The sequence below is a fragment of the Chelonoidis abingdonii genome, chromosome 20 (assembly GCF_003597395.2).
Source record: "Chelonoidis abingdonii isolate Lonesome George chromosome 20, CheloAbing_2.0, whole genome shotgun sequence".
NCBI classification, from domain to species: Eukaryota; Metazoa; Chordata; order Testudines; family Testudinidae; genus Chelonoidis; species Chelonoidis abingdonii.
The window spans coordinates 11,228,365-11,253,655 of record NC_133788.1 but is presented as its reverse complement, the minus strand read 5'-3'; the positions used below and the strand labels follow the sequence as shown (position 1 = coordinate 11,253,655).

Below are 25,291 nucleotides of genomic sequence, written 5' to 3'. Positions count from 1 at the left end.
GAATCAGTTAAATGGCTGGAACAGCCTTTTGCTCAGCCAGAAAACCAATGCTTTAGCTGCAAATCTTTTCAATGAATTGATTACCTCAAACAAGTTTAGGAACCTTTCTGTCTTGCAGGAGACCCTTTCCTCCTTGCACGCCTTTCTGGTGCATGTGAGAAACTGATTTCCTTAGGCAAGCTTTTTATTATTCATATATCTGGTGAGCACTTACTGTGATGGTCTTTATATTTCACAGTTTTGATCTTAACGAATGCAATTGCAGCCCTTAGCTCTCACAAGAAACACTGATAGAAGAAACAGCAGAATAAACTTTAGTGCTTTCCTTTCTCACAACTTCTAATGAGAACCTCACTGACCCCAGAAAACATGGAGATGTTGGCTTACAGAACAACTGGGACCAGGAATTAAGACTTTACTCTGAGTCCTTGTGAGACGCTTATGCCCTTTTCTTTTGAGATGAAGGCTTGATAGGGAGCTCACTTTGTAGGAAGAGTGAACTTGTCAAACAGTGGCAGTTTATAAAGGCACCTTGGATCTCGGATTCTATTCTGTATAATTTTATATACCCCCTTATTACTGTCATATTGGAATGCTTTTCAGTGGTGCATTAATCAATGTGTCATGTGTGACTAATATTGTTTCTCATCCTCTGCCCCGGGCGAGAACTGTGTGGAAGCTAGTGCTTTGCTTGGGCAGAGATGGTTTTAGATTGTTGTTTTTAAATCTACCATTACAAGCCATTGTCATGTATAGAATGATATACATGATTCTGTCCATCTGGAAGACAGAGGGAATCAAAAACCAAAACCAACAAACACAGTAGACCAGGCAACAAAGTTTCCAGAGCCTCTGGAATAACAGTCAGTCCTTCCCCTCCAAAAAACCCCAATCAAAGGCAGATGACTTGTCTTCTAATAAATAAAACTCTACCTGGATGTTAAATATGCCTACAGTGGATCTTGACACATTTATGATCCAGGAAAAGTTTTTCTACCAAAAGGCAAATGATGAAATCCTTCCAGTTCAGATGTTGAGCCAGAGGAGGTAGGGTGAGTAATGTTTGACCTTACTGTTCAGTGCTGTGCACAAATTTTATAGTAAGGTAAAAAGGGGAGCAACAGAAGAAAAAAGAGAACTATGAAAGATGAGTTGCTGCCAGGTTTGCCTTCCCAATTCCAGATGTAGCCTGTATCTACTGGTGCATTCATTCTCTGAGCACACTGACTGTGGAACACTCCATCTGTATCCTTTCCACCTCCCCTATCACTTGATCATGCTCCTATAACGATGGGTAAATCTCAAGCACTTCAGAGGCTGAAGCTGGATACACACGCAAAAACTTGGATCTTTAGCTAAACGATCTGAAAAACCTCTGGGGTATGTATATATAGATTAGGCTGCAGATCCCATGAGAACCAACTCCAATATTTCCTGGGTTTGGTTGGGCTGGAATTTCATGATTTCTGGTTTCTCCTGCTTTTGGTCAGGTAGGAAAAAAACTGAAACAACAAGTGGCCTATCGTATTATGGCTCTTCTACTTCCAGAAGTATCATGAACTTGCTTTGGACCCTCTTCATCTCCATGGAAGAAGGGCATTTTGAGGAGAGATATCAATGAAAAGGTGATGACTACCTGGTAGATATGAACAGTACTGCACTCCCAGGGCAGAATAAGAGAAGGATGCAAAGTGACAAAGGAGCCTTGGCAGGTTATCCTTGGAGGCTTGCAGGTCTTGGAAGCACAGCACAAGATCCATCCCCTCTGGATGGATGCATTGGCACTGTTTATGCAGTACTTATTCTATGGCTACACATAGGATTTCCAACTCCAGGGCTGTCCAGCCAGCACCATTCAAGTGTAGTGAATTTCTTCTTAAAGTATTGAAAGATAAAATTATATCACGGGCTAAGATGAGCCATAATACCACAAAAACACACCATGATCATTAGCCCAGAATGTGATTTGAATTAAGACAATGGTTCAAAGAGCCTTTTAGTTGGCTCATATTTTCTTGGACAAGTAAGAGGCTAAGGTCTAGTAAGGATCCATTTAAGTCCTCACCTAGTTGAAAGAACATTCCAGTTATGCCATTGAAGAGAAAAACAAAACAAAACACACACACACTCCACCATTTGCTTTGTTTTCCCATGTGTCTCTTTACCCGGCTGGCATATGAACAGAAAAATAAAATGCCTTAATGTGTTACGTGTGCATGCTCTATTCTGCTGATTAGCTATTTGCTTTCTGCATTATTTATCCATGTCATTTTTAAATTAAGATTTTATGCACAGCTCTCTCAAGATTACGGTAATTTAATTTGGAAAATTGCTCTGAGTGAATGGAAAAAATATACCCCCCCACCCTCTTCATTTTCAGACGATGACCAGTCTTGTCATTTGAAAGTCTAAATGAACAGACCCCACTGCATGTCTTTATTATGCTTTGCAGCAATCTCAGTCAATTCTCTGTTATTCGTGCACACTGTATAACAGAAAATAAATACTAACCTGAGGTCCCCAGCCGTGGCATGGATACAGTATTGCTGTGTGGTTCTCCTGCGGACCCTGGTCAAGGCATACATCCTTTGCTTTGTTGTTACGAAGCTGTAGAAACAAACATTGCATATTTACGTGTCTGTCCCTTATTGGAGGGAAGAATGTAACGCATGATCGCAGTGAAGTCCCTGGCCTTTAGTGTTATGGAAAAGAGAAGATGCTTTACCACATCATACACAATAGGTTTTTGTGCTGCATACATGATAGTTTTAATAATGACTTTGTATTTACACAATAGCCACCATTAAAAACTTATTGTTTAATGACAATTGCAATGATGATTTCAGTTGCCTCTGTATTTAGGATATTAGGCATGTCTGGTGGTGATGTTGTTTTCAAGTCTTCCACTGTATGATTTGGGGGTCAATGAAACACTCCTTATTCCTTATCCTGAAGTTCTCTAGAAGCCCTGAAATAAAATTCAGAGTGTCTTATGTGGTGCAATGATGGAATGTGTGGGAAAGAGGCATCAGAAACCCTTTTCATGCTACCATGAGAGAGCAGGATGGGACACAGGCCTCGCAACTAGGCAAAAGTCCCAATCCATTTGCTCGGGGGCCCAGAGGACGCCGTCAGCCATCTTGGAGACATGGTCAGAGCTCTCAGCTCTTGTGTCCATGTTGCAGTTGGCAGCAAGCACTGGCAACACCCTTTTTTGGAAGAGTAATAGAAGGCATAGGGATCAATGCAGTGCTTCTTGTGGGCAAGACTGCAGAGTATTTATGGCTTTTAAATCATAATGCTGATCCAAGTTGTGGCTGCGAGTAAAACTGGTGCAGTGTTGCCATTAGTCAGGCATTTCTAAGGAACTTAGGAGAAGGAGGGTAACAGAGATGGGAAATGTACACACATACTACTGGGCTGGAAAAAATTGAGGAAACTGAAAAGAGATCTTTTAGGCTCAAGGAGAAGCTTGCACGTACTAATACAGACGTGTAACATTTATATTATAAAGTGAATGAAATGTTGAGAGATAAGTCAAGCAATGAGATTTGCTAATATGTACAGTCATTTGTTCTCTAGAACCTCCCCATAGACACCAATTGTACCATATCACACATTAAAAATTCCTGTCTCTATTTTCAGCTTAAAAGACATCAATAACCTTAGTGTGGGACATGTTCTTGGGATCCATGACCGGCTGGGATCATGGGCTGTTTCAGCAACTCCACCCAGGGAGTCACTATTTCATGGGAAATGTATTGCAATGGATCATTACTACTTAATTACTGTGAATAGCTGTTTTTCTAATTCTCCTGTGGTCCCAATGCCAGTCAATACTGAATTCAGTCTCTTCACATGGCACAATGGTATGGCTTTGGGGCAAAGGATTATAACCTATAGAATACATATGTCCAGGCCCCTGCAAACTAGCAAAAGTTAGGTCAAGTGTAAGTTAAGAAATTACTACAATAGGACAGCACATTCCATATATCCACACGCACACACAGAGACTTATCCAATGGAGTTAGCAGGCACCATACACAATATTGTGGTAACTATTTAAATTTTTGAGTATGTATAGGACCCCAAAATTGGGAATGAACCAAAAGCTCAAAACATTACAGGGAACGGTGAACAGATTCTAAAATGCAGCTATTCGGGATCATCTTGAGAGGTGTTTCTGATTATATACACATTGGCACGCTCATGTGTCATTCCTTTATACAGTACAATACTTATCAATTTGTGTTAAGAGCATGCTTTGTCTTAATTACCTCCCCATAGGCAACAGTATTATTGTATCTCCTCATTTCTGGGTAAACATGGTCCAGGTACCACTGGAAATTCTTACACTTTAAGCTTTTTCTTAATGCTTTTCTCTCCGAGACATCCCCAATGTCAATGCCTGGATTCTGAAAAAGAAAGACAGACACACTTGGCAGCTTAGGTAAGAGTTTACTCTTGCCATGTTATTTAACAAAGGGATTGGGTTTCCTTGCATTTTGATAGGGTTGCCTAACAGCTTGAAGATTTCCAGAAGCTGCTCTACATACAGGTGGACTATGCTATTTTCAAAACCCACACACCCCTATTTCTTAAAAAAAAACAAAAAAAACCCCACAAAACACACTTTGTCCAAGAAGGTCAACAGAAAGGCAAGTATCTCATAGCCACAACAAACAGGAAGAAATAGTACTCAGCTTGATGTGAAGTGAGCAGGAATTCAGAGACGACAAGTAAGATTTAGGAAGCTGGAAGAACTGACTTTTGAGGAAAGATTAAGAGACGATTAGTTAGTGGGCTTTGGATCAGTCCCTAAAGCCAGAGAATTTCCTGAAGAGATCAGTGCCCAAAATGTTCAGAAGAGCTCAGTTCCTATTTAGGCACCAAAGTAAGAGTCCATCTTTCCAAAAGACCTCAGTGACCAATGTGCTGATAATCTGGCCAGAGGTTATTAAAGTGGGAAGGACTGAGTGCTGAGCTCTTGTGAAAATCTGGCCCAAGTTGTGGGTACTTTTTACACTTAAAAATCTGTCCCTCCTAAAAGAATGAAATTTGTGAAACTTCACTAAGAGATGGCTGAGGAGTGAGGATGTTTAGGAAGGTGTAAAACAAAGAAAAATAAAAGACTCAAGACATCATGGGAGAATATGACCAAGAGTAATAGAATAAAATTATGGAGACAATTAAGTTTAGGCTGAACCTCAGGAAAACCTCCATTCATTTTCAAGTATTATACTTGTAATAGTCTCCCACAAGAAACAGTGGAAGCCCCATTGCTTGTGGGGATTTGAAAATGAGCAAAGCTATTGTATATATCCAAATGTGAACAATCCTACAGTGGCCAGGAAAAATGACTCGGATTATTCCCATCTTTAACTTTTTAAGTAATTTCAAGAACTTCAGTAATAGTTTGGTCTGGGAAATTAGAGGCATGATACAACCATCCTTATTCCTTTAAACAAGCGTCTTTTATACTTTTGTATTTTCAAAGTTCATTAGATACAGTTAGGAAAGCAATTTTCCATGACAACATTTGTAATGATCTTCTAATGAATTGTTCACTCTGCTTTTCAGAAAAGATCATTTTAAATGTGCTACTGGGCACCAATAGGTAAAAATAAATATGATTCAATTTTGACGGTAAGACCAGGTATAAAATCTGGATGAAGTGAGCTGGCATGATGTGCTAACCAGCCCCACAAACCAGTCAGACTGAAATATTCAGTGCATGGTGTTTTACACTGAACATACATGTTTCATATATTATATAAAAACAAAAAGGAGTCAATGCATGTTTGTACTGAGGAGGTTTTGTAATGGATATGAACAAGTGTACTTTAAAATTAAACCCTCACAGGTGACTAATAATGCCAATAGAAAATTCCTGAACCATTTGAAAAAGACTCAGCTGCTCTTTTAAGACCATTTCTAGGGAGATTCCCACTGCTCTTTAAGCATAGAACTCTACTGCCCTCAAAGCTTGGGATCTAATTTTCTACTCTCCCTGGTAAGCTCCAAAAAGAAAAAGAAAAAAACAAAACCACCATCTCATCCCAAGAGCAAGTCACCCAAAGAAACTTTTATTTATTTGTCTCTTACACAGAAAGGTCTACGGCTTGGGTCTGAGCCTACTCAACTTGCTTACAACCCTATCCCAGGTTAGCCAGGAATGATTGCAGATACAGCCTGAGAATAGCCAGAAAGCAGTCAGAAGTCAGACTCCTGCAGTCCCCAGCATGTCAAATCAGGAAGCCCTTTCAAAAGATTAGTACCTAATCAACCGCACGAGGTACCCTTTGTTCTCTGACAAAGAACAAAGGCTACGTTACTGCATGTCCAAATGTCAGTAAATCTCCACAGACATAATCTGCCTTCAGACTCCAATGGCAGCACGCTCAAGACGCTCATCCCTCAAGGATGGTATTTTCTTACCAGCAGACTGTACTGTAACAGGACCACAGGCTCCTGTACTAAATGGAATTCATCTTTGTTTGGATGTGCTCTATAAAGCCTAAACGTATATTTGGCAATCCCTCTGCAGGCAGAAGCTCCTGTTGAAGTCAAAAGGAGTTTTGCCTGGATATAGACATCCAGAGTGGCTCCTTGAAACTAAAATTTAATAAGGGCATAGGTAAACAACTCTGTTCACCAGTGACATGGCCACTCAGGTCAATAGTCTTACTTTGTACTTCTGTGGGGAGTTGGATCAGGCCCTAGCTAATGTTCACACACAATTGCTATTGGAGGCATGAAGTACTACAAGCTGAGACCCCAATCCTGTAAACTGGCCCACATAGGCAGACACATATGTTCAAGCATTTATGTGAAGTAAACATAGCCACCAAGGCTATCACAATGTATTGAACTATTTAGAGCAGCTACACAAACACATATCTGTTGGAATTGGAGCCCATTTCATGAATAGCTGTTCCATTGTCTTGGATGTTTGTGTATCTAAGGCATCTGTAAATATGGTTTCTAAATGCTATTTGTCTCTAAACTAAGGCCTTCAGGGCAGAGTCCCTACTTAGCCTATGTTTGTAAAGCACTGTGTTTAAGGCTTGGACTAGAATAATCTATTCCTTGGAATAGAAATTGCTTTTCCAACAATTTTTGTGGAATACATTCCCAACAGAATGAGCTTGGGCTAGAAGTTGGAGAATTTACAATGATGTTATTACTATGGAAGTGATGGTTCCTGTTACTATGGGTCTGTGTAGCAAGGCATGCAACATACATTCACCAGACGAGGCAATGTGTTAAAAAGACATTTACTGCCTGTGCAGAAAGATTTGATTGTTTTCTGTCTTTAATCCCACAGAAAGACTAAATTTGCTGGGTAATGTCAGTGATATAAATACACAGTAAATATGAACTGAAGCATGAGGCAAACACATGGTGTGTTTAATCTTCAGAAACAAGCCAAACCCTCTGCTGGTGTTAATCGGCAAAGCACCACAGACTTCTATGTCCTCTAGTAATATCCTCCATCAAAGTCAATGGAGCTATGCTTATTTGCACCATCAGTATCATGATGCAAAAGACATCTATGTACTGTTTATTTAAGATGTTAAAAAAACTAAGATGTAAGACTACATTAATTGAGGAAAAGCTGTACCTCCAGTGGCAAGTTCCACGCAATGTAAACATGAGACTTGTAATCGTCCATCCACACTTCGGCCACTCGCAGAGCATTCCGCTTGGTGTAGAAACCAATGTTATTGTTGTAGGGCTTCTTCTTGCGTTCAATGTGAGCAACTCTGGAGCATGGCAGCACTTCCATGCTGCCACCACACAGCCACACCTGAAACAGACCAGAATGAGACATGCAACAGGTCAGCTGAAGAAGGACTGAGCTTTCCGATCAGAATCCAGCACATAAATCTCTGCTGCTCTCAAGGTACAAGCATCCAAAAATGGAGGAGAAGGAGAAAGAAGGGCTGTTCTCCTCCCCTCCCCCGCAAATGAACTACCACAGTCTGTTGACCACCATGTGGATGACAACGTAGTCTGATAAACTGAAAAGGCTCTGTAATACCGTAGAGCCCAATCCTGCAAATACTGTCAGTATAGTGCTCACTACTGTAAATCCCAATTAGACTACTCATCCTAGTGAGCACTCTGTAGGGAGAAATCGGGGCCCTATTTAAACCAATGGCCAAACTTCCACTTAGGGTGACCAGACAGCAAGTGTAAAGAATCAGGACGGGGGTGGAGGGAATAGGTGCCTATATAAGAAAAAGCCCCTAAAGTCGGGACTGTCCCTATAAAATTGGGACATCTGATCACCCTACTTCCACTGGACTTCAGTGGGGCAAAGATTGCACCCTACGTTTGGTAAGTGTCTGCAGGATTGGGCCCTCAGTTTCCATGGCTGTTACTCTTGACCAGTAGAGTGCACACGCCACTTCTTTTATTCAAGTCATAGTGGTGTCTGTGACGTATCAGCATTATTGATGCCGACAATGGCACCAGAGGTCTGGAAAGGGCCCAATCCAAGCTCACTGACTCCAGTGGGAGACTTTCCATTGGTCTGGATTAGGCCTTGAATTCAGTTCTTGGCCAAATCCAATCCAAGTGCCTAGGGCATTCTGGGTGACCAATGGAATATCGGCAATGTTTGAATCTACAAGAAAGGTAACGCAGTGAAATAGATTGTAGGGACAGATTTCTCTAGGAAACATTTGCTCATGCTTCCCCACCAGTCACCCCACCCCCACAGTTTAAACGTCTTTAAATCACAGTTTACATTTTATTACAATAATTTCAAGTCTTCTCTCTCTCATACAGAAATGGACTGAGGTATACAACCAACAATATATTCTTTCCAGAAACCTTTATGTGAAGTCTTAGCATATCTGTACTCTACAATCCCTGGTTTTTATCCATCTTAAACTGATAAAGGATTATATCCAGGGCTCTAGGCACTGGACAGGTATGACACAAATGTATGCCAGGTATGCCTAATGATCATGGTTGAGCCTATTTTGTGGTGTTATTCATTAATGTTTTGCATAATTATTATAGCACCCACAGTGTCTGAGATTATTTCCAGGCCCACCACTTTTTATTCCATCGGTGTTCTCCAATTTACATTGGTCTCTTTCCGTATGGTATCCCAGCACTATCTAGAGCCAGATTTGCCATGCTAGTCCCGCTGGATCAGATTCTGATCTCCGTTACCCTGAAGTAAATTGAGATTAATTGCATTGGCCCAACAGGTGCACAATTCTAGGAGACACACAAAAAGAGCATCCATATATACCCACTCAGAACTCTATGGCTACAGAGGTGACCCTTAAGAGCTCACCACTTAAGAGCTTAAGAGCTAAGCACTTAAGAGCTTACCTAAGAGATACTAAGGTAAGCTTCTCTAAGAGTTAATCCTTTGCACTTCCCTATGTTAATAATGCCAAAATGGAAAATATTTAGTTATCCAAGGCAATTAGCCAGTTTTTAAGAACCTCCACTGTTCATTCAAATGGATAGGTTCAAATGCCTGTTTTCATGCGAGAGTGCATCTTCCAGGAACACACTGGAGCTAATGCTGTACCTTCTTTGCTCTCAACAGCACATACACCCTGCATATTATTTGTATTCCAGTAGCTCCTAGGAGCCCAAATCATGTATCAGGGTCCCACTGTGCTAGGTGCTGCACAAAACACAGTAAACCTACCCTGATCCTAAGGTTTGCCCTTGACTTCTAACATCACCAAAACAAAGACAGAATTCAGAACTGTGTCACTTTTCATGCAACTAAGCATCCCTGACAGCATATTTTATTTTAGAACCAGTGTTTCCAAAATGAAATATTATGAGATTTCAGTTCCAAGACAAATTTTTCAGATTTTGGCTTTTCATCCTGATTGAGGACAGAATTTTCATGTTGTCAGAATTTTCACAGAACTAAAGTTCTTTCCCCACAACACTACTACTAGTTAGTAGGCTTGAGATGCGACTATTATGGTCTTGTGTTTTACTCACAATCACAATCTTTTCATATGGGACAAAAAGTTTATGTTTCAGGAATAAACGTACAAAGAATCTCTGGACAAACATATATGGTAGTAAACTAAGGGATAATGTCTCGGGTATCATTTGAAGGGCTCTGATGTGTATACATACACAAGTCTGTTGCAGTAAGATCAATAAGGGTTTAATTTTAAAATGCAATTATGATAGCAATGACCATGCCCTACCCCCAAATAGATCAAACTGTCATAATAAAATAAATAAAAATGGACACATCTCTACCAGATATTTCCTACCTGGTGAGAACTGTAGCAGAGAGAAATAATTCCAATGTGATTTAAAACCAAAATTTGTTTAACTAGTATTTTCATAGAACTTTTCATCCTAGGAACACTCATAGCTATTAAGTCTTAACAAACTCCTGCGTAGTAGGCAAATATTATTCATTTTCCCATCTGTACAATGAGGACAAGGCACAGAGCGGCTGTCACTTGTACTTGCCCACACAAAGCCAGATTGGGTTTCCCTTACTGATGCTGGTGGGCAGTGAAGTGGCTGCACTCAAGTGGCCCAGAGCGACTAGGCAGAGAATAGAATCCAAGAGTCTTGGCTTCCCTTCTAGTACACTGAGCATTAGATATACTTCTTTCAATAAGTTCACACTGATCGATTATACGCATATCTATACCCTGTTTAAATAGGACTAACAGTAACTTACTTTGAGCGCCGAGTTTCCATATAGATGGTATTAGGAAGTTGTCCAGATATTGTTCTCTTTGCTCCAATAAAAAAAAGAAGTACAGGACTAACCTTCCAGTTAAGCCATCTTCCCAATGATGCAAAGAGCCACTTTAAGTGACTTAATGTGGGTCTTCAAGTGACGCAAGTGCTTGAAATGCCATAAGCCTTTAAAACACATTATTACTTAAACCTACCTGTAGTTGCAGTGTCTTAATCTGCCTTAAGTCCTTAGACAGCTCTGCATAAGTAATTGAGAAGTTCATTGGGAAGGGCTGTGGTTCATTTACTTGCCACTCATATCCCTGTCTCAATTAAGCTTTCAAAAAAACCGGTTCCCTGGGGACCGTCCCCATTAAGTGGCTTTCCCAATTAAGTGTATAGAAATCTAGATGATAGCAAAAAACCTTTGCCACCAGGAGGCACTGTTTGCTACAATAGTTCATATTAACTAGTTAATATGTCCCACACAATTAACTGACTGTATGCAGGATTTTTCCATTACCCAGTGGATGAAACATTAGCTGTAAAAGAGAGAACATAAAATAAATTGCAACACTTAGATCAATGAGGAAAACAAATCCACTTTTAAATTAAATCATGTTTGGCCTATTTAACTTGGCACTGTCCTTTATAAAAATAGTTACAAAAGGAGCAAATTTTTTTAAAAATATGCATGCTTGGGATAGAACGCATGTTTCAAAAGTTTACTATGATATATTTCCTGGTGGAGAAAAGAATCATGAAAGTCTTCATTATTTTTCAGCATAAGACAAATATGTAACAGCTATTAGCCAGCCATTCATTCATCCAGAAAGATGTAAAACTGGATGCATCTTCCTTCAGTAATTGATAATGGTGACTATGTAACCTCTTCTCTATCTAGCATAGAAACAGGTCATGGGGATGCTAGAATACATAAATATTTTTTTTGAACTAAGCTCTATGGAGCGAATTTTAGAGAAACACACAAAAAAATAAATCTTTAACCCATAGACCTTTGAAATATACAACAAAAGAGTGGCGGGTGATGCGTTTCCAATTATCTCTCAAACAAATTTATTACCTAAGGAATTAATGAGAAAAGAATATATAATAATTTGTCTTGTGCAGTGAAATTTACTAGTGATGTTGAAATGAGATCAGTCATCTCTTTTCTAGACATTTTTGGCATATACAGGAAGGAAAAAAATGGTAAATACATGATAAACCAAGTTTGACATAATTTCACTACACTACGGGGGCCATTTAACTTTCCCTTCCAATCGTCCTTTTCAAGCAGGGAAACTTCACTGGTGTGGTAATAAATTCATGAGCTTTTTGGCATCTCAGTTTCCTTAAGGATACAGGGAGGCCACTGGGGGGAGCTAAAGTAGGAAGAACAACAGATTCTGGACACTGCAATGTTGAGTCAGGGTCTCCAGATGCATGGATACCATCTTTTCATCAAGCAACCCATCTTGCTTCAGCTCCCACTGGTTTTAAAAGGTGTTGGATCAAGCCCCAGGAAAAAAGTATGTGTTATCCTGAGCACACAAGGTGTAGGGAAAAAAAAAAGAAAGAAAGAAAAAACACATTGCCAGCAGCATGAGCAGGGAGGCACCAGCAGAGACAAAAGTTTGGGAGAAGAAGCCTACAGGCATGAAAGAATTACTCAATGGGAAATGTCGGGGAGGACCTTTCCACAGGTAAATACTTGCACTGTAGGTGTGCTTGCACAATTGGTTGTGATTTTTGTTTTTGTGCTATGCCAGACTTCAGAGTTTTTCAATGGAATTGATCTTGAAAAGCATGTAGTGTACATCTGGGAAGACTCCATGCAATCATTCCAGTTTGCATTTGCAGAATAGGAGGGGCATTTTTACATGGATTCCCTCTCCAGCAAGAGCAATTTGCATTTATTCCTCTCAAATGACAGCTAGGAATCAATCATTCACTGTGCTTGTGAATATCCTGAAAAATAAAGATACTGACACGAGTGGAAGGTATATGCCCTCAGGGCTGAGATGGGATCAGGAGATGAAGCACTCTGTAGCCTGCCAGAGAAAAAGGCTATGTGCTCTATGGTTGCCACCTGCTAAGATTACTGCACACACTTTAATAGAAAGAGAATGGCTGATTGCTTTAGGAAATGCAGTATACAAATGGTGTGTGAGCGAGAGAGACCTAGGAGATGCCAGGTTAACTAGAATCAGCTCATCTCTACAGCCACAGAAATATTGTTCACAGTGCTAAGCAGTTAAGAACAATTACTTTTCCTGTTCTCTTTGCCCTCGAAGAAGTGCCATAACCGTCAATTTGCTTTGCTATTGTCGGACAGCAGCAGCAATCGCCCTAAAAGGAATGTTCTTTAAACAAAATGACCCTTCACAATCAGTCTAATGCCAAAGCAACTTCTCAAGCCAAAAAGCATAATCCAGGTCTAGTGATCAGGGCTGATGCTGCCCTCATGAAGAAGGTAAAACTCCAAGTTCAGTGGGAGCATCCCTCTGCATAAATATTGGAGCATGGGGTCTGTACACCTTTTCAGTACTCTCTGCTACCTCTTTTGAGAACTCCCTGGACTGGGACTCTAATCCCTGGCTGAATCTCTGCCTCTCTATACATTAATTTCCTCATCTGTAAAATGGGGCCAATAATATGTGTTTGATTTACTAGCTAAACTAATCCTTTCAGATCCATGAAGGAAGGTGCACTGTAAGTGCAAAAGATTCTTACTGTTACAAATGTGGTCTATGAAGCAGGCAGAAAGGTTTGTTTAGCTCATATTATTGAAGTGATTTTATACTCTCAGGGGGAGGGATAACTCAGTGGTTCAAGCATTGGCCTGCTAAGCCCAGGGTTATGAGTTCAATCCTTGAGGGGGCCATTTGGGGATTAATCCTGCTTTGAGCAGGAGGTTGGACTAAATGATCTCCTGAGGTCCCTTCCAACCCTAATAATCTATGATTCTAACTTGTGTGGTATGTAGGTCAATTGAGCCCTAATCCTACAAAGCACTTAAAGTATGCATTTTACAACTCCTCTGTTTCAAGTTAAGCACATGCTTAAGTACTGTGTCAGATTGGGCCAAAGCATAAATGGCAACATAACAGGGTCAGCACCTGCCTCTTGTAAGCACCCCCTTCCCTGGCCAATAATGCCTGCAATCACAGTTCTTTTCAGCAGGTCTCCAGCAACTCAGCCCTCTGTCTGAGCTGCATTCACTGTCCCCCCCGAGGGTATACAGTCTCAGGTTTTCCCCCCAACCCTGGTATGGGGCCATAGCTCTAAGGTTTCTTCCCAGACATCCTGCCTTCAACAACCCAACTCAGGCTCATCTCTGGTGACCTTTCAGCAGTCCTCCCAGGGCTCAATCTGCAACCAAACCAGCTGGGCCCCATCTCGGTGCCCATGACTGGGCAGGCCAGATTGTGGGCTCAGCCTGCCCACAATCCTGCTGCTCAGCCAACCAGACACCTAGTCTTGTTGGAGCTCCAGGCAGAAACTGAACTCTCTGCTCTGCTGCTTGCCTTTTATATGGCCCTTCTGACCCCTGATTGGTCACTCCAGCTGCCCCTCCAATTGGTTGCATCTCTGCAGTCACTCTAGGCTGTCTGGAGGACTTCTCCTCTACTCTATTCTGGGGTAGAGTGATGCAGGGCCATGAGGCCTCCAGCAGGGGGCCTCCAGACCGAGTCTACTCCATCACAGGCAAGATGAAAAGGCGAGTGGTTTTGATTCTCTAAAACAATGATTTTATGGGAGAGGGAAGGGATATTTCCACAGCCCTACCAAAAAAGTTAGGAAGCGAACTAATTAAAAGAGAGAGTCTAGCTTATAGAAAGTAATCTCCCAAGCAATTCACAAGGAAACAATACTAGTTCTATCATGATATTCACTGAAAGGGAAACATGGGTGATTTGTACAGTTAATAATTTAAAGAAAAGGACAAAAAATTCTAATTAAAAAAAATCAGATGTGCCAAAGACAGCTCCAGATAAATTATAATTCATAAAATTCTAGCCATTTTTCCTACAGAGAAGACATTTGCATAGTTATCTTTACTGCCAAACTACTGTTGGATCACGCTTCATTGTCACCCTTATATAATGGTGCAGTTCCTTTTGATTTAGCAATATTACAACAATAAAAAGGAGATAAATGCAATACTATATAGGGAATACAGAATTAATGGTAATAACACATTTAATTAAAGTTGCCTGACACTTTCCAGTATAAGACCCTGTTTTCAGTTGCTTATTACTTTGCCAAACCATAACATTCAGGCTGAAATATATACTAGAGCAACTAAACCCCCCTACAGTTCACATAAACAGATGTTATATGCAACATCTAATCACTCTTCTTTAAAAAAAATTGACAAAAAAAGGGAAAGTGGGGTGGGACCCTCCTAACTTTTATCCAGCAGCCTTCAGCCTTTTTCAGCTGACAACACTGAAAGACTGACAGGAGGCAATGGGCCACAACTTGATTCACTTAAACTATCTGGGGGTACCTGACAAGTTGTACAGTGCAAGCCATCATCCTTTCCTTAATCATTTACTAGTCATCCACAACCATGTCCCAGCTATTCCACTGACTGCAGAAGGTTAAAGGGGCCTATAGAAGGAGGGGAATAGACTTCCCACTGTTCCAACATAGCATCCCCAAGCCCTTCTTCTCCACTCCCTTGAAGGAGACTCAGGAAAAGGCGGGGGGGGGGGGGAAATGAGCTCCCCACTGTACAAGGTGTCGGAGCCCTAAAACCTGCTTATTCAGCTCCCCTAAGGGATGCCTTCCTTCACAGCCTTTTTCCAATCTATTTCATCAGATGACCACATCCCTTCCATGCTGAGAACCCGCACTAGACATCCACCACACATTTAACATACTAAGTTGTGACATCCTACGCCACCCCACTGAGAGCCAGACCTGCTGTTGGGAGACAAAAACAACCCCATCCCTGCCAATATGGTGAAAAGTCATTCCCAACTTCCCCAAGGAAAATGGCAACTAGCATAATGCCCACAGCAGGTCAAGAGGGAGCCTGGTTTCAACACCAGGCAGATAAATCAAAAGTCACCTCTAACTAGCCAAGGAATTGTCTACGGAAGTGGAAATCAACGTAACTTTTGGAATGCTGGATTTGGAAACAAGAAACTGGGGGAATTTCCCAGAGATAAATAGGGGACAATACCAGGGGTTGGGGGAGACAGGGGGAGGAAGGGAGAAGAAGAGAATGGGACAAAAAACACTCCTTATGGAAACACTGATGGCACATAACCTTGATCAGCTAATGAACTCTAACACCTGGATTTGATAATGAGCTGAGTGAAATCTTTTTTGGCAAATACACCTCTACCCTGATATAACGCTGTCCTCGGGAGCCAAGAATTTTTACTGCATTATAGGTGAAACTGCGTTATATTGACCTTGCTTTGATCCATCGCAGGGTGCAATGCCCCGCCCCCGAGCGCTGCATTACCGCATTATATCCAAATTCATGTTATATCAGGACGCGTTATATCGGGGTAGCGGTGTAGATATTTTCCCAAAAAATGTATTCTGGGGGTCTCTGAAATTATTTGCAAATTCAGGCTCAATTTCACGAATAGCTTCAATTGATTTTTTTTTTTTATGACAAAACATTTTATTTTGACTGTACTTAGAAATGGCATTTCATTTTTTAATTTGGCCAATATTTAAAATAATCTCTTGAATCAAAATGAAAAAAAAATTGAAGAAAGTTTCTTTTTTTGAAGTCAACTGAAATGTTTTGCTTGATTCTAAATGAACTTTAGAGTTTTTCAATTCAATGAAAATTTTTGGAAACATTGGTTCTGATCTGAACTAAATTTTATTTATTTTATTTAAAAAACAAAAGACAAAACAAAAAAACAACCTTTTGGTTTGGCTCCTGAAACAAAAAAAGTAAAAATAAAAATCCATTACGTACTCAATTCTGGTTGTTAAGCAGAGGGGAAGTGGGGTGGATGGGGGAGAGAAATGCTCTTTAGATTTAACAGTGGCAGGGTCAGAAGATGTCCCTTTCTAGAGATGGAGATTTTCTTCTCTTGGCTACAATTAAGCTAAGGAAAGCCTGCCTCCCTGGGCTTCAGTCAAATATACAGATATGTAAACCATTTCTTTTAAACAGATTTTCTCCGTTTTTAAAACAAATGCTGTTTTTTAAGAAGGGTGCTAGCGGGTTGGTATTGCAAACTGATCTCCCTGAAAGATGCAAAGCCCTTCAACCTCCAAGGAAAAGTAGAGAAGGCAAAAGGTGGGGTCTAAGGCCTGAGCCTCTATGCCTACTCTTAGTCACACGTGTCCCTCGCCAAGTGAGATTTGTTGCAAAGGCTATGCCAGGCACATGCTCTGGGTGAAGTGTAAGGCCCAAAACAGAGACATGAGTTATGTGACAGGGATTATTAATTTTTATTTAATGGTCCTGAAAGATGCTAGATTGAAAACATAGATGACAAAGGGCTTTTGTTTATCTATAAAAAAGTACAGGATGGGCAACTGTAGTGTCAGATTCAGCCAACTCATGCCAAACCAGTATGCCTCAAATCCTCACTTGAAGGGACCATTTATAGAGCTGGCAGGGTGGAAAAGGAAAATATATTAAATAGACTCAACATAATATATTCTTGTGATGCTTTCCTGCTTCTCTCCCCCCTCCTTAAGCTGCATGATCTATGGGGCTGGAGAATTTTATATTATGCATCTCTTCTGGTGCCATGTAAACAACAGTAATGCCCATATAATTTCTGGCCTTACTGATGAGACTACCAAATTAAAGCCATCTGTGGTGGCCATTTGATGTAACCACCTGTCCAGAAGGAACTGGATTGGGACCAGCAACTCACTATACAAAGTCCAGCATATTTTATCCCTGTAACTGTGAAAGGAATATAATCAGCTGTGGCAGAGCTCTGACCTTGCTCCCGTGGGTCCTGCGCTTCTAGGCAGTTTATGCTAGCCTCAGTGGCTCACTGTGACCCTCCATGTAGCCCCCTCTTTCTAGGGCCAGGGTTACAGTTTACTGAGCCCTTTTCATCATAGACCTGCAAGGAGGTTGGTGAGAGAACTCTCACAGTGTCTGTTCAGCCTCCTGTCCTGACAGCGGCCTGACTTCCCCTCCCAGGAGATGTTCCTGTAGTGGTGGGCTGAGGGGAACCTGGGCCCGCCCTCTACTCCGGGTTCCAGCCCAGGGACCCTAATGGTAGCAGTTGTTGGCAGCCAACCTTTCACTGCCAGAGTTGCTACATTTCCCTGGGCCACTTCCCCACAGCTATCCTGCTTCTCCCTTACCTTAGGGTTCCTTTAATGATGGTCTGAGGGTGTCTTCAGTAACCAGCCCTTCAGCTGCACTTCCTCACCCCTGGCTCCTCCCTGTCTGACTGGAGTGAGCCCTTTTTATAATATCAGCAGGGCCTTAATTAGAGTCACGTGGTCACATTAACTGAATGGCCTCACCTGACTCTTTGCAGATTAATTAGAGTCAGGTGTTCTCATTAGCCTGGATCAGCCCCTTCTCTGGTCAGTCAGGGAACAGAAAACTGTTAACCCGTGGCCAGTGTATCTGCCTTCTGCTGTACCCAACTGGTCTGGATCTATCACACAGCTTAACATTTGTCATACTGGAGAATATTAGAACAAAACACTTCATGTCTATGTATTATACAATTGGTGGAGTGAAGCAATTATTGCTCTGTCCAATCAGAATGACACATACACTTGGTAATTGGGTTTGTATAAAATTAAGAATTAATGCTGCATTTCTCCAACAACCCCCAAACAAACCATTGAAAAAAGTGCACCATTGCCAGCTACAATGTGCATTGATTTGACTATATCAGCAAAAGGTAAAATATTAAAGAATGCCCTTTGGCAGAAGCCTCCATTTAAAAGACTTCCAATTGCAGATACACTGCACTAGTTGCTATGATGAAGTTCTGTACTCTCAGCTCCGAAGAAATTACAGAAAAAGAATGTACCATTTATTAACCCTTTGCAGTTGATACTTAAATTATTACACAGTGAAACTACTGCATCTAGAACAACTGCATGATCAGACCAGAATTTTGTCATCTTAACTTTAATAGTTTCTCTCTCTTCTATATTAGACTATTTCTAAGCAGGCATCTCGGGAAGGTATCAAATTTATCTAATCTGAAGATATAAACTAAATTCAGCCTGAAACCTGAATCCCAAATCCTGTCTGAAACCTTAACTACATCAAAACCCCACCTCCTCAGGACATCTCTGGCCCGTCCACAGAGCGATGTAGTGTGCAGCAAGCCAGGGTATGAATGTGCAACCTGCTAGCCTGCTGCATACTAACGCTACGTCTACACTATGAGCCAGTGGTGTAACTCCCAGCTTGAGTACACATACTGCTGGTCAAAGGTCTCATTGAGCTATCCTAAGTACACTATGGACATTTTAGTGTATGGTAGCATGATCAACATGGCCACTTAGGGTGTGGCACAAGAGCATGCTGTAGATTTACATCCTGGCTTGCTGTGCACTAACTAGTTAGACAAGCCCACTAATATATGGCCAAGTTCTACAGTTCTTGAATGATCAAAGCTATATTTGTGTGTGTAAATTATTCCTAGCTATTGTAGTATAAAATTGACCATAGATATGCACAGTACTTAAATTCCCCAACACATTGAGATCACATGACCAGTCTCTTCAGCGTAACAAGGACCTTATTATGTTTTAACAGTACAATACAAACATTCTAGGCTTATAAAAGAGACAAGTACTTAAAAAGCCACTGTAAACCATAATCACAAACAGCAATATCCACACCCTTTGTGTTACCAGTATAGAAAACACGATAGTCTCCAGAAATTGATCCTAATCTACTTAGCAATTTTATTGCAGGTCACACACCAGCATAACCTTGATCTTATTTTCCCCATTATTGTATCCAGTAAATGTCTCCAGTCACATAGTGATATAAGTAGAAATGGTGGAAGATGTTCAACAGAATTTTGATCTATTTTTGATGCAGAGTCTTCAGAGCAAATTAGCCATAATCTGATATTTAGGATAGCAGGGCTCATCATTTTGTGTGTGCATGTCATATTAAGTTTTAATCATAAGAGGTAGCTCTGAAACAGAATTATTTATGCAAAACAGGCACCAAGTGTGTTATAGCAGCTCACGTGTGGACAGTGTTCACACTTCCTTCAGCCTATTATTATTCCTCTCAACTCCTGCACATCATTAAAGTGACTTTTGTTAGCTGTAATTATAGATAGCCTATCATCCGATCTGAACAGAGAATGCGTTGAACGGAAGCTACTGAATGATTTCATAGGCTATCCATTTTCATGTAAGCAATTCAAATCCATTCTTTCTAATAGAAAATCAAAACAGAAAACTTGTTCAGGTAACTCACCATGAAGAACAGATAATGCAATTAGCATGTACCGGGTACGTACTCTTAAGGCTTCCAAACACTTTCAAGCACAACTGACAATAATACTTCGTAGGGTCTTTCAAGTTCTTGCTACAATCTCTCTTGCTTATTAGTTTAAGCCAGGGTTCAGCAGGATGTTAAACAGTTTTCCATGGAACAACCCACTTTGCTTGCAGGTGCTGTTCCTACTTGGAAAGGTTTAAGTGAGTTCTGCTTGCTCACTAAAGCATGTATCTGATTGGTGTAACAGACTACAAGGGAGGAGGCAGTGGTGCACTGGAGGAAAGAGGCTCCGGAGTGTGAGTTGAGAAATCTGAAGTAGGAACCCTAGCTGAAGAATGCTTGGGTCTGAACTTTGCACTGTGTTATTGTTAACAGGGGTGGCTCTAGGTATATTTTGCCGCCCCAAGCACGGCAGGCAGGCTGCCTTTGGCGGCTTGCCTGCGGGAGGTCCCCGGTCCCGCGAATTCGGCGGCAGCCTGCGGGAGGTCATCCGAAGCCGTGGGACCAGTGGACCCTCCGCAGGCATGCCACCGAAGGCAACCTGCCAGCCACCCTCGTGGCGACCAGCAGAGCGCCCCCCCCGTGGCTTGCCGCCCCAAGCATGCACTTGGCGTGCTGGTGCCTGGAGCTGCCTCTGATTGTTAGTATCTTTGTTAATAAAGCCAAACCCTAGGAAGTATTAAAAACGGCTAGAGGAAGCTATTTGCAGTACACAACAAGTTTTACTGATCGTCCCAAACCCAGAACCTATCCTACATATTCATGAGCACAATCTACTGGCACTATATCTATTAACTCCCATCTTACATACGCACAGGTATCGAGCATTTTTGTAACAAGAAATGGATGAGCTTCAACACTGCACTTCTGCCTTTGTTTAAGAGCAGGTTGAGAAAGGCATCTGCTCAGAACTGTATGTAAAGAATACCAGTTTGTAGTGACAGTAGTATGGACGGCACTCGGCACAGCCTAATGCACAGCCTTCTGCAATGCAAAAAATCTGCTAGAGACCTCACAGATGTGTGTAACTTTAAAATCAGGTCCCTATAAAGGTCCTAAACAGATGGTCAGGAGGTCTGTCATATTTTTGCCATTCATTCTGCCCATCTGCCTATCTTTCATAGCAGCCTAAAAACTTCCATTTTAATCAAGTCATTAAAGTACAAGATGAATACCCAAATGCATAGCATGGGCAATCACTGTGGTTCTGAGGTTAGCAGCTATAGAATACTGTTATATATTGTTAATTTCTTACACTTCCACTGAGTTTTAGAGCTCAACCAAAACACTGGTCAAAAATTCAGGCACATGTGAACATCAAGTAGTGTCCAAAGGCTCGTATAATTAATAAACTATCAGCTGCACTTTTAAAAATAGTAGTAGGCACTGTCATATGTTGAACACTCCAAGTCCAGCCAACTCAGAAAGCATTTACCTCCAGAAGTAGCACTGGAAAAGCAGTTAGGCTGGAACTGTGATTGGAAGTACTATCTTCAGGGGAGCGTTTAGTGCAAAGAAAATGATGCAGCCATTGGATGTTCTGATGGTCCTCTCCACAGCCTTCAAATTACCTTCGGTGATAAGCCATCTAGATTTTGTCTTCAAAGGTTTCCAAAGCTAGTGGCTCATTAGTTAGTTCAGTATTTATTGATACATGTCAGTTGATGGAGACCATATTTCACTGGATTCTGAACTGCTTGGTGTCCACCTCAGACCTAATGGACTGAATGCAAGTCTGACTACAGGGACCTCTCACTTGTTTACAGCTGCTAAGAATCTGGCCCCTTGCCTTTGAACTTCACACAAGTAATGGAGAAGAAGGTTGAAGGCTGTAAGGGGCATTTGGAATGAGTGTTTAACTTTCTCTGTGGAAATAAAAATCTGTCTGTTCCAGACAGACAACACTTACTAGCATAGTGGGTGTTCCTCCTTTTGGCTTATTGGCTAAACTGCACTCTTAAGAGCAATTCAACACTTTCTGTCAAATCTAGTTCTGAATTAAGGCTTGTTTAGATTCTGAGGGTGAAATCCTGGCTCCAGTGAAGTCAACAGCAAAACTCTGATTGACTTAAGGGCAGGGCCAGTGCAAGGATGTTTCACACCCTAGGCGAAATTTCCACCTTGCACTCTTCCCCGTCTCTGAGCCCCACCCTAAGCCCCCCTTCCCCCACGGCAGCTCCCCCCCTCTGCTCTGAGGTGCCNGGTGCCCCCCCTGCAGCAGCCCCCCCACCCTCCACCCTGAGGCACCCCCCTGCTCCAGCTCACCCCTGCTCCGCCTCTGAGCACGCTGTCGCTGCTTCACTTCTCCCACCTCGCAGGCTTGCATCGCTAATCAGCTTAGGTGCCACAAGCCTGGGAAGCGGGAGAAGTGAAGCAGCCCCGGTGTGCTCGGGGAGGAGACGGGGCAGGGGTGAGCTGGGGCGGGGAGTTCCCCTGCATGCCGTCTCCCCCTACACTTGCTACAGGCAGCCCTCCCCTCACACCCCTGCCCCAGCTTCCTCCGCCTAAATGCTGGCAGTGACCGGGGCAGCCGAAGATCCAGCCACCGTGGTTGCTGCTGAAGAAAATGCCATCCCCCAGATCCGAGCGCCCTAGGCGGCCACGTAGGTCACCTAATTGGTTGCACCGGCCCTGCTTAAGGGAGACCAGGATGTCCTCCTGTCTCTATAATGCCAATAACCATGGTATGTTTGCCAAATACAATGCGTGTTTTATGTATCAGCATGGTCCTAGTTAGGACTGGGGGTGGCAGGGGAGAGAGACAGACTTCCCCATTACTGTGGGAAGGTCAGTGTAAACAGGAGTCTTGCATTGCATTCTCAAGAAACGAAAGACAAGTTCATCCTGATCTTGCACGACACTGAATTCCAGAGCCATATCTTCTTCGCCAAGAAGATTTTGGATCTACATCCACAGTGAACTTACATATGGGTAATAACTTATAATAATTATAACTGGTTGGAAAATGCCAACTGTTTCTTGCAGGAAATGTCTTTAATTTCTCACAATTTTGTGAGTTCCGTTCCCCCTGCCCCCAAACAAAAAAAACCAACTCCTTCAAAACCCAATACTTTTTGGGTTTTCAGTAAAACAGTGTTGAAAACTGAATCTGACTTAAATGGCACTTGAAGATACACTTAAAATAACGTGTAAATCCTTCCTGAACAGGAATACTTCCCTGGATTAGGATCAAAGGGCTCCATTTGTTTGTAGCTTTTTTGCTGGAAAGTTTGACCTTCTTAAGGTCTGCTATTCTGGATACTATGATTCTCTGCTAGTTAAAGAAGTCAATGGATACATGACCTACTAAATGACAGTCAATTACACAGCCTGAGATTGAGAAGGGCAGACTGCTTCTTTTACAAAATTGCTTTCATGACTGCACAAAAATCATGCTGCTTTGTTAGGCCCCGTAATAACCTACATTGCAAATTGTTCCTTTGATCTCAGGGACCAAACTGCCATGGTAGAGATCAAACTGATTTTTAAACATTATCTTTCCCACTGACTGACTTCATTAGCTTTTTACAGCTCACACCCTGTAAAAAGCTAATGAAGTTCAAATGCTGTTTGCTTGCTATCTCACTCCAGAAATCTAAGCCAACAGAGGCTTACTGAATAGATTTCTGTTTACCTTGGGCTATGGTCACAGCATGGACCCTACTTGGTTGAGCATCATCACTAATGATTTTTTGTGTAGCAAATGCTGGGACACTGTTGTGCTCATTATGCCAGATCTTTTCATTGGAATTTAATGGCATTGAGATCCAAAGGAAATGTTCTCTGCATTGTCCCTAGATGACTTCTGTTATTATTAGTCTGCCCAGTTATACATTAGATAGCACAAGTGGCATCCTAACATTGCAGATTGTATCTGTCTGTCTCAGAAGATGTTGCAAGCTTGGTCTCCATACTGTCACAATGTCTGGCCATTGTCTGGATCTCTGGCTGAAGGTTAAGCTAGACAAGAAACTAATTTACAGCAAGTAATATTTAGAATAACTATTTTAAATTCTTTCCTACCCTTGATGGATTCACACTGATAAAAAATATCAAAAATATGAAGTTTTCATGCAGATAGGTTTTTTATATTTGTAATTAGTCTCAATAGTCAGACTAATATAGAATATCTACAAGAACCTGTTCTCTGCATAGGTGTGTGTAACATATGTCCTATAGGGGAGGGATAGCTCAGTGGTTTGAGCATTGGCCTGCTAAACCCAGGGTCGTGAGCCCAGTCCTCCAGGGAGCCATTTAGGGAACTGAGGTTAAAAAAAACAACTGTGAATTTGTTCTGCCTTAAACAGGGGGTTGGACTAGATGATCTCCTGAGGTTCTATGATTCTACAGAGTAGTAAAATACAGGGGTCTGCTCCAGCATTTTGCTCTTTAAACTGTCCATACAAAGCTCAACTCATAAACACCATGGGAATGGAGGATGGTGAAGACGGATTACAGCACTGATGTGGCTCAGTCAGCTGTACAAAGAAGATAAGTAAGATGTAGTGTGGTCCAGTGTACATTGGACTAGGACCCTAGAGAGCTGAGCTCTGCTAGTAGCCAGTCATGTGCCCTTGGGAACGTCATTTCAGTTCTGTGTATCTGTTTCCCTTCCTATGCATGATGCGTCTTGTCTAACTAAGAGTCTAAGCTCTTTGGGGCAGGGGCTATCTCTTATTACAGGTATGAATAATGCCTAGAACTATGGAGCTCTCATCTTGATCGGGTCTTGTGATGCTATTGTATACAAACAATTTCAGAGAGGTAACTGGGTTTTCAGTGTATGTGTGTATACTGTGCCTAGTACAAGAGGGCATGAGCTGTGATTGGGGTCTATAGGCACAACAGTTCAGAGGGGAATATAAATGGAAAGGTTCCCTTTTAAAGCTTAGGCAAATCTCTACCCCCCTATTTCAACAGAACACAGATCTTCAATGGAAGTTACACCAATAGAAAATTTGGTTCAACTACTTTGCAGGGATAGTGATGAAACATGGCCATGTGTCAAAGCAATCTTTGGTCAAACCTTTTTTAAAAAAAGGTGATCAGATCTGCACCAAAAATGTCTTGGTATTTGTCAGAGCTATTCAAATTTCTTGGGTGAAGCTGTGTTAGAAATCTGTGAAAGCAGTCTTTTCCTAAAAGATT

The 25,291-nt window shown here is 41.6% G+C and overlaps 1 protein-coding gene across 1 annotated transcript in view; it reads right to left on the bottom strand.

Moving 5' to 3' along the window:
- Positions 1 to 25,291, bottom strand: part of GALNT17 (polypeptide N-acetylgalactosaminyltransferase 17) — a 286,464-nt gene that overhangs the window by 9,557 nt on the left and 251,616 nt on the right. The window contains exons 7-9 of the mRNA XM_075073937.1: positions 7,625 to 7,810; positions 4,278 to 4,415; positions 2,512 to 2,607 (exon numbers count right to left, since the gene is read on the bottom strand). Of these exons, the coding sequence (XP_074930038.1) occupies positions 2,512 to 2,607; positions 4,278 to 4,415; positions 7,625 to 7,810 (420 nt within the window). The remainder of the gene's footprint in view (positions 1 to 2,511; positions 2,608 to 4,277; positions 4,416 to 7,624; positions 7,811 to 25,291) is intronic.